The sequence below is a fragment of the Etheostoma cragini genome, chromosome 13 (assembly GCF_013103735.1).
Source record: "Etheostoma cragini isolate CJK2018 chromosome 13, CSU_Ecrag_1.0, whole genome shotgun sequence".
NCBI lineage: Eukaryota > Metazoa > Chordata > Actinopteri > Perciformes > Percidae > Etheostoma > Etheostoma cragini.
In genome coordinates, this window is record NC_048419.1 from 9,022,894 (window position 1) to 9,038,218 (window position 15,325).

The 15,325-nt window shown below is 40.7% G+C and overlaps 1 protein-coding gene and 1 long non-coding RNA gene across 3 annotated transcripts in view; both read right to left on the bottom strand.

The window, feature by feature from the left end:
* The window catches only part of opcml (opioid binding protein/cell adhesion molecule-like), a 358,727-nt gene that overhangs the window by 196,542 nt on the left and 146,860 nt on the right, over nucleotides 1-15,325 (bottom strand). The window contains exon 2 of one of the 2 annotated variants that reach the window (XM_034889747.1): nucleotides 4,240-4,315. In XM_034889747.1, coding sequence (XP_034745638.1) covers nucleotides 4,240-4,315 — 76 coding nt within the window. Of the gene's footprint in view, nucleotides 1-4,239; nucleotides 4,882-15,325 lie in introns of those variants that run through there. The other variant, XM_034889746.1, reaches the window with a different exon arrangement.
* LOC117955324 lies at nucleotides 67-987 on the bottom strand. Its single transcript, XR_004659012.1, has 2 exons — nucleotides 936-987; nucleotides 67-408 (listed from the first exon to the last, which is right to left on the bottom strand). It is a non-coding gene; the product is annotated as an uncharacterized LOC117955324 (long non-coding RNA).

Here is a 15,325-nt window from a genome sequence, read left to right on the forward strand (position 1 = left end):
GATAAACCCAATAGCGTAGCCCTTAGAGGGCTACGCCTATACTTATAGAAACTTGAGTTACCTCCGTAACTTACGTTTTTTTACCTTAACTGAACAGCTTCGGAGTCATTGGAATGGTTTTGTGACTTTTTTTGAGTTCAATGGTGGTCGTCTCGCTCCCCCTTAGCGCCTGTGAGCGGAAAAAACACCATGGCAGCTTTGGGCCTGGGTGCCGCCCATTCAGGAACCGGGTAACAAGGCAACGATGGAGTTTTTTACACTATTGTTATGGCTGAGCCGGCAAAAAAAAAGCAGAAAGCCCGGAAAAAAATGTCAGAGGAACAGGGAAAGAGGAAACGGCACACTGACTGAGGGAGGGGTCAGACACAAGTAACCATAGCAGCTGTAGGGGGGGCTCTAAAGAGAAACCTGTAGGGGAGCTCTACAGAGAAACTTGTACAGGGTGCCCCTATAGAGAAACATGTAGGAGGATCTCTATAGAGAAACCTGTAGGGGAGCACTATAGAGAAACCTGGAGGGGAGCTCTATAGAGAAACCTGGAGGGAAGCTCTATAGAAAAACCAGGAGGGGAGCTCTATAGAGAAACCTGTAGGGGAGCTCTATATAGTAACCTGTAGGTAAGCTCTATAGAAAAACCTGTAGGGGAGCTCTATAGAGAAACCTGGAGGGGAGCTCTATAGAGAAACCTGTAGGGGAGCTCTATAGAGAAACTTGGAGGGGCGCTCTATAGAGAAACCTGGAGAGGCGCTCTATAGAGAAACCTCTAGGGAAGCTCTATAGAAAAACCTGGAGGGGAGCTCTACAGAGAAACCTGGAGGGGAGCTCTACAGAGAAACCTGGAGGGGAGCTCTACAGAGAAACCTGTAGGGGAGCTTTATAGAGAAACTTATAGGGAAGCTCTATACAAAAACCTGTGGGAAGCGCTTTAGAGAAACCTGAGAGCAAAAAGTGAGAAAACAGTGAAGAAATGGCCAAAATGGTATAGCGCGCCATTAAGTATTTGACAACTTTTATGCTGGTGATTTAAAGCCATTTTAGCCCTAAGTAATGTCACACAAATGGCCATGTGACAGTGATGTATAACATATATCAGAGCCCTTTCTGTGTGGTAAAAACAAAAAAGCAATGTATTTGAAAAGTTTTTTCAGACATTGCAGAGCCTACCAAGTTTGGCTGTACTATTCCCATTATTTTGATCAAATGTCAACACCAACGCCTCCCTCCTCTCCAGGGCTTCCTGCTCCTGAGTCAAGGCACCCCCATGTTTCTACAAGTTAAATCTAAGACATTTTAAGACACTTGTAATAGAGATAAACCGATTATCTGCCCTTTCTGATTATAGGGCCGTTTTTTGGCAGTATCAGCCTTTTATTTGCCTGATAACCAATAAAGTTAATGACCTAAAAAGAGTTCTAATTTGTCTCTCAGCTCTGTGTCTGTCCCTCTGCTTTGATTTGGACGGACACGGACGCATCTGACTATCTTCTTCTGGGTGTTATCTTGAAAGTAACATGCTTAAAACATTTAAACAAAGTCTAGTGTTGGACTTTGCAACATTCCAAAATGTTAATTCTTAAAATTTTCAATAACACAGTGTCTGCATATCGGTTCAAAAGTTAATCGGCCTATCGGTTTCATTACTAGAAAATACATCACTAATCATCAGTATCCGTCCTGGAAAACCAGTATCAGTTGATTCCTAGTTTGTAATACCATTTAGATTGAAAGTTAATATGGAATATAAAAAAGGTTTTAGGCTAAAACGATAACTATTTACCAAGTACTTGTACTATTTCATACATACATGCTCAGTGATGAAACTATGGAAGAGTTATTCAATCTGATGAAAGAACAGTAGAAATGTTCGACTTTCTAAAAAATTTTAGACTTTGAAGGCCTTATTTAAAAGATATTATTTTTAAGACATTTTTAAAAGTTTTACGACCCCGCAGGGACCCTGTAAGGGCCAGCCTCAGCAGCCCAGCTGCCCTTCCAAGTTTCTGCCACTGCCACTTGGGTGATGCTCCTCACAGCATCAGCCCCAGGTTGCTCTAGGCATGTACCAGTTAGCTGCCAAGTGTGCGGACAATGCTATCATATAGCAGCTCCACAGTCCTTATTCCCTCCCACAGAAGCATGGGAATGATGTCCTTTCATTTCTCTAGTGCTTGCAACCCCATCCAGCCTCTCCTGCTTGGGGAGCAGCTCAAAGTGATGCAGGTGTATTGCATGCTTTCCTGGATTATGGGCTGACTATCTCACTGACAGGCAACACATCATCTTCCTCCAGGGCACTGTGTTGGATACACTGCAGAGCAGCACTGGCATGGCTAACTGTATTGTCAGCTTTTGAGTTCAGTCTGTACACCTCGCCTTTTAAGATTCAAGGCAGGGTCACGGCAGCTCCAACAAGAGATTTGATGACTCCTCTACTGGGGAGTGCATTGGTTAGAGGAAATAAAAAGGAGAACACCTGCCAAATAAGCCCGGTACAAGCCGCTACAGGTGCAATCCTTTCAGGCTGTTCTCGTGAAAAGTCTGTGGATAGTGAGAGGATTGGTTTTGTAATGGATCCAACAGAATACTTCTTCACAAGTACTACTAATCACTGGAGGCCAGCTTATCAAAGCATGGACTGATTTTTCTGAGGCTGCACGGAGCAGAGGAGAGAAGATGAGCACTCCATCTTGGACAGCATCTCACCCCCACCTCCACCCTGTGGTGAGCTGGAGCAGCTATCGCACATGATCACCTTTCACCTCATCCATCCAGGGTGCAACAGCGAGCTGTTGAGTTGCTTGTCTGTGTCAGCAGTCAGTAAATTGACCAGTTATTCTTGTCTAAATGCTGATCTCTCAGTCGGCTCAAAGCCAGCTGGACTGTATGATGCCGTTATGTCACTACATTAACATTTTTTCACATTCATATCTGTACAAACTTGCATTTTGGCTGCTTTTATAGCACATCATTTCCAAATCATACTTAAGTTAGCAATCAAGACTGTTGTTAACAGAGTGTTGAGCATATGTTGCAAATCTTGGCCTCACATTTATTCAACCTCACACCTGCTACATTTTCATTCTTTGCATTGTATAATTTCCTATTGTGTCTGGGTTAATCATTTTCTATTTCATGTACGTCTTTTTTCCATTTCTATCATTGCTTTATTGATTCTCATTACCCTCAGCTGGGATTGACTCAAATGTGCATGTGGGTGTGTTTGTGTGTGTATGTGTGTGTGTGTCTGTGCATGTGTGGTTGTCACATGTTTTCACAGGGATTCTGAAGTCGTAGCACCACACCTGCTCTATTCTGTACAGAGAACTACAGCAAACATGCAGCTTACAGACACAAATAAATGGGAATATCCCCGTGAGGAAAGAGAAGATACCAAAACACCATTACATGTGATAAACACACGTCCAAGGATATTATTATAAAACTGGAGATTGAAATATATGCATATGCAAGTGTGATAAGACCACTGTTAAACCATGACAAGTCCTCATAGGAAAATAATTATGGTAGATCTGTCCTCGATTAAATCTAAAACGCGTCCACTAACACATATTGATTAGTTGATTGAATTGAAGGATCTGTAAAACTGAGTTTCTCTACACACAAAAAATGAAAAAAAACAACTAAAATAGACAAAATTAATCTCACTGACTAAGACCAAAAAGGGCCAAGGGGGCACCCCTATTGTAGATAACAGATTAAATAGTGATTTGTCATGAAGGGTTAACTGATGAAATAAAAAAGCCAGAAATAGACTCCATCCATGCTGGCCGTAAAAACATTCCATGAAGTGTATGGAAAAGAAAAAAAAAACCCTACCAAAAAAAAAGAAGTAAAGTCATAATTGCATTTGTATCACATACTCAAATCAATACGTGCACAACCCCTCCCCAGGCTGGCTGGGAGTATCTCAACTGTGTGCATCCTCAACCAGACATTAAGCAACCGGATCAATAACAGTCAAGGGCAATGAGCACGGAGGCTAAACACAGAGTCCTACCCCTAAAACTGTCACATCACACGCGCGTAATATCCGTAGTTACATCAGTAGTTATAATTCACATGAAAAACCTCATACATAGGTTATGATGACCTTTAGCAACTCCAGGGGCCATTGCACATGGTTATATGTTTGGAACACGCACGCTGTAAAGCAGAAGTCAGTCTCCATTGCGCACTGGAGGAGATACTATTAGTAATGTGATGTTGCTAGAGACTTACTTTAAGACGGCGCTGTCCCCCTGTCTCACGGTGATGTTGTCCTTTAATACAGAATCCCCGCTTCTGGCTGGAACTCCTGCAGGTACAAGGAATAACAGTTTAAGTCCGAGGACGACAAGGCATTTCCCAGGCACAGCCAAAAAGCCACCAATTCCCATGATGGTCTGTCACTGCGCAACTTCCAAGAAAACTTGAAACCGTCGGATATTCCGTGTGCGTCTTGGGCTTGCGGGTCGCCGATTCCACTCCACAAACGAGACGCAGTGTCGCCGAATGAAACTGCGCACAAGCCGCTTTTGCTCCAAGTAAACAGCCTTGTTATGAAATACTGCCCGTGTCGGGGGGGGGGGACGCAGTAAAAAGAGTGTCTCTCCACCCGCGAACCGCTCTAGGAAACTGACTTCGGAGGAGAGAAAAGCACCGTGTTTTGTCGGAGAACTGCGCACCGTCTCCTCCGCTTCAAACTGAGAGCGCCGTGAAATGGATGCTCTGGGAGGGATGCATCAGCCGAGTATGCTATGGTTTTCTCTCTCTCTCTCTCCCTCGGTTTTAGCACCGTGTAAAGCTGCAGTGTGCAGGCTACACTCAAAGCAAGTGTATTTTTCTTTCGTTAAGTAGGTTAGAGCTCCTGAAAGTCCTCTCTCTCTCTCTCTCTCTCTCTCTCTCTCTCTCTCTCTTTCTCTCTCTCCCTCTCTCTCTCTCGCTCTCTCTCTCTCTCTCTCTCTCTCTTTCTTTCTCTCTCTCTCTGTGCCTCTGTCTCTTTCTCTCTCATGTCTCTCTCTCTTTCTCCCTATCTGTATATTTCTGTCTTTCTGTCTGTCTAGCTTTCTGTCTCCCTCTCTCTCAACCCCCCCCCCCCCCCCCCCCCCCCCCCCCCCCCCCCTCCCCTCGCCTTTTAATTGCCAGGTAGCATCCCTTGCATGTACCCCACCATGAGGACCATATGGTGTGCAGCCTCCAGCGTTTTGGTACGAGAGTATCAGCACTGCTTCCCAACCGGGGTCCAGGGACCTCAAGTTGGCCCTTAAGGGGCTTAACAAGAGACCCTGCCGTTTAGCAACAATACACGTATTAGTACATGTGATCCATTTGAGATAATAGCGAGCAGACATGCATGTGAGAGGAGTATAGCTGTTTCTTTAGTAGTGTAAGCCAGCACAGAATACATGGAGTTGTGTCAACAACATCCACACTCATAATAACTGGGATAGTACTGTGGTTCTGAGTAGGTGACCAGCGGTAGCTGCCAGGGGCCCACAGGCAGGGCCGGATTAACAACAATTGCTTGTGCCCTGGGATGCAAGACCCCCCCACCCCTCCACCCCAAAGCAACAATTGCCAAGTCACTATCATCAAGAACATATAGCTTATACTTCCATAATAACAAATCCGGCTTCTGCATGGCTCAGTGGAGATAAATGTGTTTATAATAGCCTCCGCATTTATAAAACGCATTCAAGAGCCAGAACAGTGGTACAAATGTTTGACCTACATTTTTACGATGAATCTTTCACAGAACTTGGTGGCTACAGAGTAAAAATTAAAGTTTTTAAAATGTAGCCAATCAAATACCTTTTGACTGCAGCAGTGGCATAAAGCAGACAGCTAGGGAATCCTTAACTTAAAACCAGAGATTATTTCTAATTTACAAAAAGGGAAATTATCACCAGCCATGAAGCAGGTGTGTGTGAAGTAAGAGTAAACCATTGGCTACACTGTTGCATATAGTTCAAAGTCAAGATCACCTTTATTGCTATATCAACTATATAAACATTTTATGTTGATGCAGTACTACATATTCTTATTATTTTATTTTAACAAATGGGCCTTACAACAGGCCTCTTCATCTTTCTCCGGATCATTCTCTACCGCTGCCCCTCTCTCTGAATCTGCAGGCTCCTCTTCCTCCCTGTCATCTTCATCATCCTCCTCCTGATCACTAACTGACTCTGTCCCTCTCTCTGAATCTGCAGCCTCCTCTTCATCCCTCACAGTCAATTCTTCCTTTCCCTCTTCTCTTTTACTTATTTCTGCATCTCCTTTTGTGGTCTTCTCCTGCTCTGACCCGCCTGGTCTCTCCAGTTTTCTGCCTTCTCCTTCCTCATTTTCCTCCTCTTCCTCCTGTGCACAAGGTACGTAGTCAGTAATGGACAGGGCGCCACTGGCCCGCCCACTTTAACTCACTGGCCCGCAAAGCCAAGTCTGATCAAAATAAGTTTTGTTATGAAAAATATTTAGATGTATGTAAAAACAAAAACAAAATAATAACAGAACTAGTTGTGTGTTTAACCATCATGTTGTCCTTGGGTAAAATCTGACCAGTTTACAGTTAAAAAATGAGCCGTCGAAACAAGAGCTGAAAATGTCAAAATTACAAATATCAAAAAACTTCTGAAAAAACATAAAATTAAAAAGGATCCACAACATTGAAAAAATGGAATAGAGTGTAAATAAGGACAAGCTTTTCTGTGCAGACAGTTACCCAGCGGAGTTGACAGCCAATCAGAGGAGAAGAGGCTCTGACAGCCAATCAGCAACAGAGGAGGCCCTCAAAGGTTTATTAAGTCTAAGAGGTTTAATGATTTTTGTAACGTTTCCTATTTAGTAAGAAATGAGGAACACTGATGATGGCTTCTCACTGAAATGCGTTTGTATTTTGCCCACATTAAATAAGAAGATAAGTTATCTGAGTGACGTGGTTTTAAGTTTTCTTTGATCCTGTCAGTGCCATACACTGTCTAGGATTTGACGCCTTGCTGGACGCTTATATCTTTCATAATTCAAACAATGCTTGGCTGGAAGTTTTAACTCTTTCATTTTCTTTTACTGCTGCTAGCGCATTTGCTGCTCATTATCTTGCCATAGTCCTGAAGCAACAATGCCGTTATGAATGCACAAAGGATGTGTTCCATGTGTGATTTCTGTCTGATGTAGGCTAGTCTGTCATGCAGTATGTAAACGCCTTCTCTGTTGGTTGGGTTCATGTTTAGTTGCCACTTTGTGAAATAAAATGGTTATTTTTATAACATGTGCAGAGCCAATGCTGCTGGTTTTTCCCGGAGCAAATAAAACTTTTACCTCTTTTTGAAGATGGCCCACTCACTTTTGTACCGGCCCGTTACTGTGAATTTAAACGGTTGGTCTCAGCATGCATTGTGTAGTGTGATGTGACCCTCTTAACGTTCCAACATGCCAGTTTGTAATATTTTGTATTACGCTATTCTTGTCTTTACTAAAATCCAAACTAATCAAAGGGTAGAATGCTCTTACAAACCACAAGGGAGCGATGTGACTTTTAGGTAATGTAAAAGACACACTGTTGTTGATGCTGATTACATTCATTACAAATTTAACTTTTAATTGAACTTCACCTGGGAAAACTAACTTCTTTTTCAGAGGGGGGGGGGCTCAGTTGCTCCAGTCTTTGCCGAAATGCTGGACCGCCACACCGCAGCTGACTCGCGGAGACAAAGTTGTTTTTATATTGGACGTTGTCTATTAGACACATTTGATCTATTATCAAGTTTGACCTTCCAATATAAAACCAACTTGACCATGGTCTGTGACAGTTTGTCCTCGCTCACTCCGTAGAAAGCGACAGACACAGCAACAGACACTGTTTTTGACGTGATTAATCATAATCAATTTTGATTGAACGGGTTGCAAGAGAAAATGTGGACTGCGTTTATGATGTGATCTTACATAATATTTGAAAGAAATGAAGACTTCACAATAATGGAATTCACTTAAAACAATTCCAAACAGAGAATGAATCAGAAAGACTAATCTCATAGTCTAAATCGGCGATGTTCCGGATTATACTGTTTTTGGCCTCAGATCTCTGCAGGGTAAATCCAGACTATTTAGTGCAGTTTAAACAACGTTTTTCTGCCATCACGGATTGCTGTGTGGACTAGCAGACCCTATTCCACAGCGCTGTGGATGAAGGTGTGGCAATGTGAGACTAGTGTTCTGATACTCACCACTGTTATCTTACTCAGTGCTGTAGCACTCAAAACAACAACACATCTCTAAATGTGTGTTGTTTTGGCATCTATTACATGAAACAGGTCAAGGACCTTGGATGGAGTTAACGGCAACATTCTGAATTCTCAATTTGACTGTACATGTACATTCATGACCATTGGGAGCTGATCTTTTAACCCTTTTCAGGAGTTAAAACAGAACTCTGGCAGGGAATTAAAGCACTAATCCCATATAGAGTAAATATGACTTTCACTTCGACTTATTTCAATACTTACAAGCAGTAAAAATGACTGCAAAAATAGACCATATTGATCACTACAAATGTTTTGCTTTTTTTAAAGGTGCCCTGCCACACAAAAAACGTTTCATTTTTGGAATTTGTCAGGTCCATTATGTATTTGTGTGCTATGTGAAAATTAACTGCTACCTCCTGTGTCAGCTCTAGCCACTGGAAAGAAATGAGAAAAGATATCACAACAGCTGGTCAGTCTGATACCATGTTGCCTGAGCTCATTACTATTCATGAGCTCGCCCAGTTGCGCTGGATGCTGATAGCCAGGCTCTCATTGGCTAGCTGTTAACCAATCAGTGTCAAGCAGCTTAGCTTATTGAATAATTTTGAGAACTGAAACAAATGGAGCTGAGTCTGAAAAGAGGGCTGAAGCTGAAACAAGGTAACCAAGTTACAGACATTACCACAAAGTCATGAAATACGTGTGGCAGGGCAGCTTTAATATTACAGTTTTTCTCCATTAGTTTGGCTCATTTCTTGAAACAGAAATTACATTCTCAAAACTATAAGATCATTTGACAAAACAGTCTTACAGTTCAGCACAACACTACAGCTCACTTGCAAAAGCTCATATCTCTCCCAAAACTGTTCACTCATCCTTCAAACCTAAATTCCTTTCCCATATATAGAGTCAGTGCCACGGAAATGGCAAAGATCCTTCTCAATTGCTTTGTCTCATTTCTTGAAACAAACCGGACGTTCTTAACACTCTTAGTGCTTTTGCAAGAATAACTTGGATGAATCAGCACAACACCATGGTTCACCTGCAAAAGCTCATGTATCTCTCAAAACTATTTTTCTTTCACATTTAAATAGTTAGTTCCCCCAAAATGCTTTGTCCATTTGTCATTGTGTAAGCACTGCAAGTCAAAATGTTTAGAGGTTTTGTCACTATGGCAGAGGACCATTGAAATATCCCTTATGGCCACATTTCAGTCTGTACTGTATTGTCTTTTGTCTAGCTAACAGAATGCAATTATGTATAAAACTGCAAAAAACAATAGGATTTTAGGGTACGTGTAGCCTCCAAGGTTTGGCATCAGACATTGCACTCATACTGACAAGGAAATACATACATACATTCGATACATTAGAATAAAAAGACAATGTACACAGAATAATATACTGTAATGTGAACACACAGACCAAAAAAACTAGGAAAATCATAAATATACAATATATATATTGTATAAGCTGGCGTTTCTAACTAATACTTCTTCACTGGTCACTGTCCTCACCCTCCCTCTGCTGGCCACCGTCCTCTCCCTCCTGGCCATCCACATGCCGCTGTCTGTCCGGCCACAGATTCTCGTCCACATCACAGCATATACTGTCCTTTGTGATGCAAAGAGAGAAGAAACGGCGTGCATGTCTTAACCAGCCCCTACACCGATCTCCTGTAACATCCTCACACGCAGCGTCCATTGCATGGAGCAGGGACCTCTGATCTTGAGCCTAATGCTCATTTGATCTACTCCTCCAAGCGGAGAATTACTCAATAGGATAGAATAGGAGGAAAGGAGAGTAAGGTGGTAGGAACACCATGACCATCCTTGGATGACAATTGTTTGGATGACAATATTTTTCTTGTCATTTTTAGTATCATACAAATCATAAAAAGTGGTAAATTAGCACTATCACACAGACACACACACACACACACACACACACACACACACACACACACACACACACACACACTAAATGAATAGGTAAATGAATAGATGAATGCATTTCTTGCTCTATGCACAGTGTCCTGTCCTATACAAATTCCATCATTGACTGACTACATACTTGTTTTCCCTGTGAAAAGTCTGGATGATGGAAAAGACTGTACAGCAAAGAATATTAGGCTGCACTCGGCTCCTGCCTCCACCATTGTGAGGCCATGGTTGATGACATGGTCTATAATTGTGGCCCAAATTACATCCGGGACAGCATCGTGCTCCTCGGCCTCTTCCCCCTATTCCTCCACCATTGCACCCTTACTCCTCTTCCTCTTCCTCTTCCTCAAGCAGGCAGATGCCTTTGTTCATTTTACTTGCCCATGTTCAGAAACTGTACTGGTCCTGCATGGTTAAGCTCTATATATACAATACATGTTTGGCAGCATTCCAAATCCTGGACAGCACCTGTCAGGTAACTTCTGTTTGATCTGAGATGCGTGAAACTCCTCCTTCGTTAGTCAAGTTCTAGTTTGACTGGACTGTCAATTGCTGTCATCAATTTATCAAATGTTCCAAGAGATTCATATATGCTATTCATGGTATTATGTCATTGACTAATTTTGACAATTGAACAGACTACTGTGCATGTGATGACTTATACAATGAAATGTTGCAGACTCGTTTTAAAGACAACAACCGTTAGACTGAGAATCAACAATCAGTTTAGATCAACAAGATTGATTCACTTGGAAATTGTGCTAAATGTAGGCTACCTGTACTTATTCATTTACTGAGACATTGATGCATGTACAAATTTTGATTGAAAGTGGTTTTGAGGTTTGTCCATGTTGTTTTGAGAATGTCATTTCTTTTTCAACAAATAAGCCTAACCAATGGAGAAAAACTGTAATATTAAAGGTGCCCTGCCACACGTATGTCATGACTTTTTGCTAATGTTGATATTTACACTTATGGTAATTAGCAGGATAAACATGTAACAGCAGACAGTACATTCACATTTCAAGCAAGGACATTTGTGAAACAAAGACATTTGTGAAATTGCGTCATCGATACAACATGTTCCCTCGGGTCAGAGAGGCTCCAAAATCATTGTAGCAGTTGTCGCCATGGTCCCGCTACACGTTCAGTTCTGTCGCACTGTTGCTTGCTCTGGAGGAAACTACTAGAACTGTTGGGTCATTGTAAATTCTGGAGTGTGGTCTAGACTACTCTATCTGTAAAGTGTCTCGAGATAACTCTTGTAATGAGTTGATACTATGAATAAAATTGAGTTGAATTGAATTGAATTGTCTCTTCAGAGAAAAGGCATTAAGTACAAATGTTCTAAAAGCCTTGTTCTCTGTAAAGAAGTCCGGAGAGATAACAAAAACAAAATACCTGCAATGGATGGGTATTATTTAGTAGGCATGTAGGCTTATAGTTTAAAGTACAATTTCGAAAAAGTAGCAATCAATCCAACCAATGACGTTGACAACTCTGACACAACAAGAAAACGTGAATCACGTTCACATGCTCTAATGTTTCCCTTTCTAGAAACAAGATCTTCCTAGGGATGTTTTCACTTTCTTGGGAAACACTTACATGAAGCTCAGCGTCAATTCTTTTAGGGTAGGTAGATAGATAGATAGATAGGTAGACAGATAGATAGATAGATAGATAGATAACTAGGTAGGTAGATAGATAGATAGATAGATAGATAGATAGATAGATAGATAGATAGATAGATAGATAGATAGATAGATAGATAGATAGACAGATAGAAAACAATGCATGTAATTAATCAATGTTAGAAGTTGAAACACTGTACGCTAACATTAACTAACTAACAAGACACACAATAACAGAAGTAGTGATGAATGTGTGAATTGTATGCACACAATCATGGAGTAAAACAAGAAGCTAACTAACTAAGTTTAAAGGAACGTGTTACATGTATCTGTAAACTTTGGCCGCTAAAACCAGCGACTTTGTGCAAGGAAAAATACACTAATATATTACACTGAAAGAGAATCACTCACAGCGTGACATAGAGTCGCACCAAAGACGATCAATACATCTTGCTCAAAGAAATATAACACGGCCACAGAGTACTTTTGCCTCTAAACACAAGCTGCAGTGTAGCTACATGTGCTGTGTGGGGAAAACGTCAGCCCTCTTTAGAATTTCACTCACTGAATGACACAGACCTTGGGAAAATATCATCTTCCTCTGGGTCTCTATGTAATAAAACCAAAATGTTAAAATATCAGCGGCGGCCTTCTCAGGTGTCATTAACATCAGCCAGTGTGCAACTGCCCCAGGGCTCTGACAATGTTTTGTTTCAAGAGCTTCTGTATTTTATGTGTATGCGTACATGACAACAAAGCGAACCTGGACCATGTTGTAGTCCATCACAGTAAAAAAACTATAGATGTTGCACATTTTAGGGGAGGAACAAGCAGGTAGTAGCCCTCTTTTTCCCCCAGCCATGTGGGTACAACTCTGTGCTGTCACCTTCACATCACCATCACCAACACCATCACGTAACCACATTGTATGTGATAAACAGCCAATCATAGCCCAGTACCCAGTGGGTCATAAGCAAAGATTCAGCCTATATATTGGTGTGTCCATCAGCTGTATGGTTTCTGTAAGAATTCGCAAAGAGAAGTGATATGCTGTAGTTTGAAATGAAAATCATTTACTTTGACAAAAACACAAACACACACACACACACACACACACACACACACACACATTTGTTTTCAAGTCATGAAACCTCAAAATGACATGAAGTATGCTAAACAAATGTTGTGATGGCCAAATGAAGCCTCACAAAGCTTGAGAAACATTTTTTTTTCTGAAACCACTAGATAGATAGATAGATAGATAGATAGATAGATAGATAGATAGATAGATAGATAGATAGATAGATAGATAGATAGTTAGATAAACACATTATTGTCCACTGAATTGACATAGGCTAAATATTCATCTTTAACCGTTGAGTTGTCTTTCCGTCAAAATTGATTTGTTCAAGCTTTTATCAATGTTTTCAAGTTTTTGTTATGTTTTTGTCCTTTTTCAACATTTGTGGTGCTATTTTTCAATGTTTGTCACTTTTTCTTATGTTTTTAACACTACGTAAGACTGACTTATTGACTTTGGTTTTACAGTTTTTTTTTGGAATTTATGGTCAATAAACCTAATTTATCGGTAATTATACCTAATGTTTGAGTTAGAAAAGCAGAAATTATGAATTTATTTAGACTACAATTAAAGGAATGGATTTTGATGGATAATTAAAGACTGGAATATGTCAACTTTTACTCACTACTATTTCAAAAGCACTTCATAGTTTTTTTTCAAATGCTATAAATTGAATGAGACACCCCAAAATTAATGAAATAAGAGATCTGTACTTGCCAAAGAGCGTTGTGTGGCATCAATCATGTTTTTTGGGGTAATTAAAAAGAACACTGATATAGGAAAATGGGTCAATTATACCCAAGGACAACATGAGGGTTAAAACACAATACACAAAGCACACAGACAATATGAGTTAAGTTGTATAGTTATATAAAATATAAGCTAAGGGGTTTAGAAAAGATGGCTTTCTTGGTTTAAAGGGAAATAAAGGCTTAGGAATGAGAATTCAGTGTGCTTTTAAAGCCTTTGTTGAACAGAGAGCGCCATCTAGAGGGCTAAAAAATAAAGAAAGTGTTTCACAAGCTTTTTGCCACTTTATTTGGCATGTCATCCCAAAATAATGTGCCATAGCTTAAAAAGATTTTTATTGTCTTTCATCAATAGCTACACAATAACCTTAAAAAAAGGAGATTTATAAACCTTCTTATAGACCTTACTTTTATAAGGTGTCACTGCATACAAAAGTGGTGGATGGTTGATAGGTAATTTACTTCATTTCAGTTCATGTGTTTGTTTGATGGTTAGGGTGAGGAGGAAAGTAACCTTTGCGATAAGGGGGGTCTGAACTCCACCAAACCACACTGGCTTTGTTTACTGATGTGCTGCTGCGCTGTTCTCCCTGTCTTTATCTGTATGCGTTGTGGGGATGCTGGCCACTAGGGAAGTGAGTGGCACTTTGTCGTGCATCTAACAGCAGCACTAAGAATTACTAAGACAGCTTTCAATTGGAATGAGAAGACTGAACAAGATAATTTATTTACCTTAACATCAATTTGGTACAGCGGAGACAACAAATGACAATGCACTGAAGGATTTGGATGGCATCACTGGAAAAGACACAGGTGGCACATGGCATTTTTTTTTTCTGGTCTCACATGTTTGTGCAGGGGCAAAAGCATTGGCGGTATTTGATGGCTATAATCTGCGTTCAGTTGTTTGTTCATCACTCGTGTCTTACATTTAATGGATTTTAAAATAAAAGTATTTTCATTTGTAATACACTAAGTGCCAAACAGAAAATTACCTCTTAGCATGCGTAGGCTTTCTCAAGATTTCATTGCCTAATTTCTGGTAGTTGCAATGGTAGAAGACAAACACTTCACTAGAATGTTAGTGGACTTTGGGGGGTTATTAACAACCATCAGTGCTGTCGGTTAGATGCATTACTAAAGGCATCAACACAAACCTATTTTAATGGAGTCAATGTTTTTATTGTGAGATTAACATTGTTTTCAGCCTAGCATACTTTGTAGATTTTTTGACATGCTGTTGCAACAACTAGTAACGTTAGAAAAACTACAACACCCAACGGATCCAGCTAGACCAAAAAACAAAACATCTGGCACGCCACACACACGCCGTTTGGGCTTGCGAGCCGGTCAAAGAGTAGTTAAGTAACATTTTAAATGGAAATGGACTACAATAAGATTCTAGATGGAAAGTTTGGCCAAGCACACAGCTGATGGGAATTCTCCCCACACCCATCAAAGTATTTTTTCACCCTTTTAGTGATGGATACTGTTACATTGTGTGAGAGATTATTTGCTCCAAGTGAGGATGTAAGTGTGAAATTGAACACTATAGTAGGCAATATGCCAATGTACACTCACCCGCCACTTTATTAGGTACCCCATGCTAGTAACGGGTTGGACCCCCTTTTGCCTTCAGAAATGCCTCAATTCTTCGTGGCATAGATTCAACAAGGTGCTGG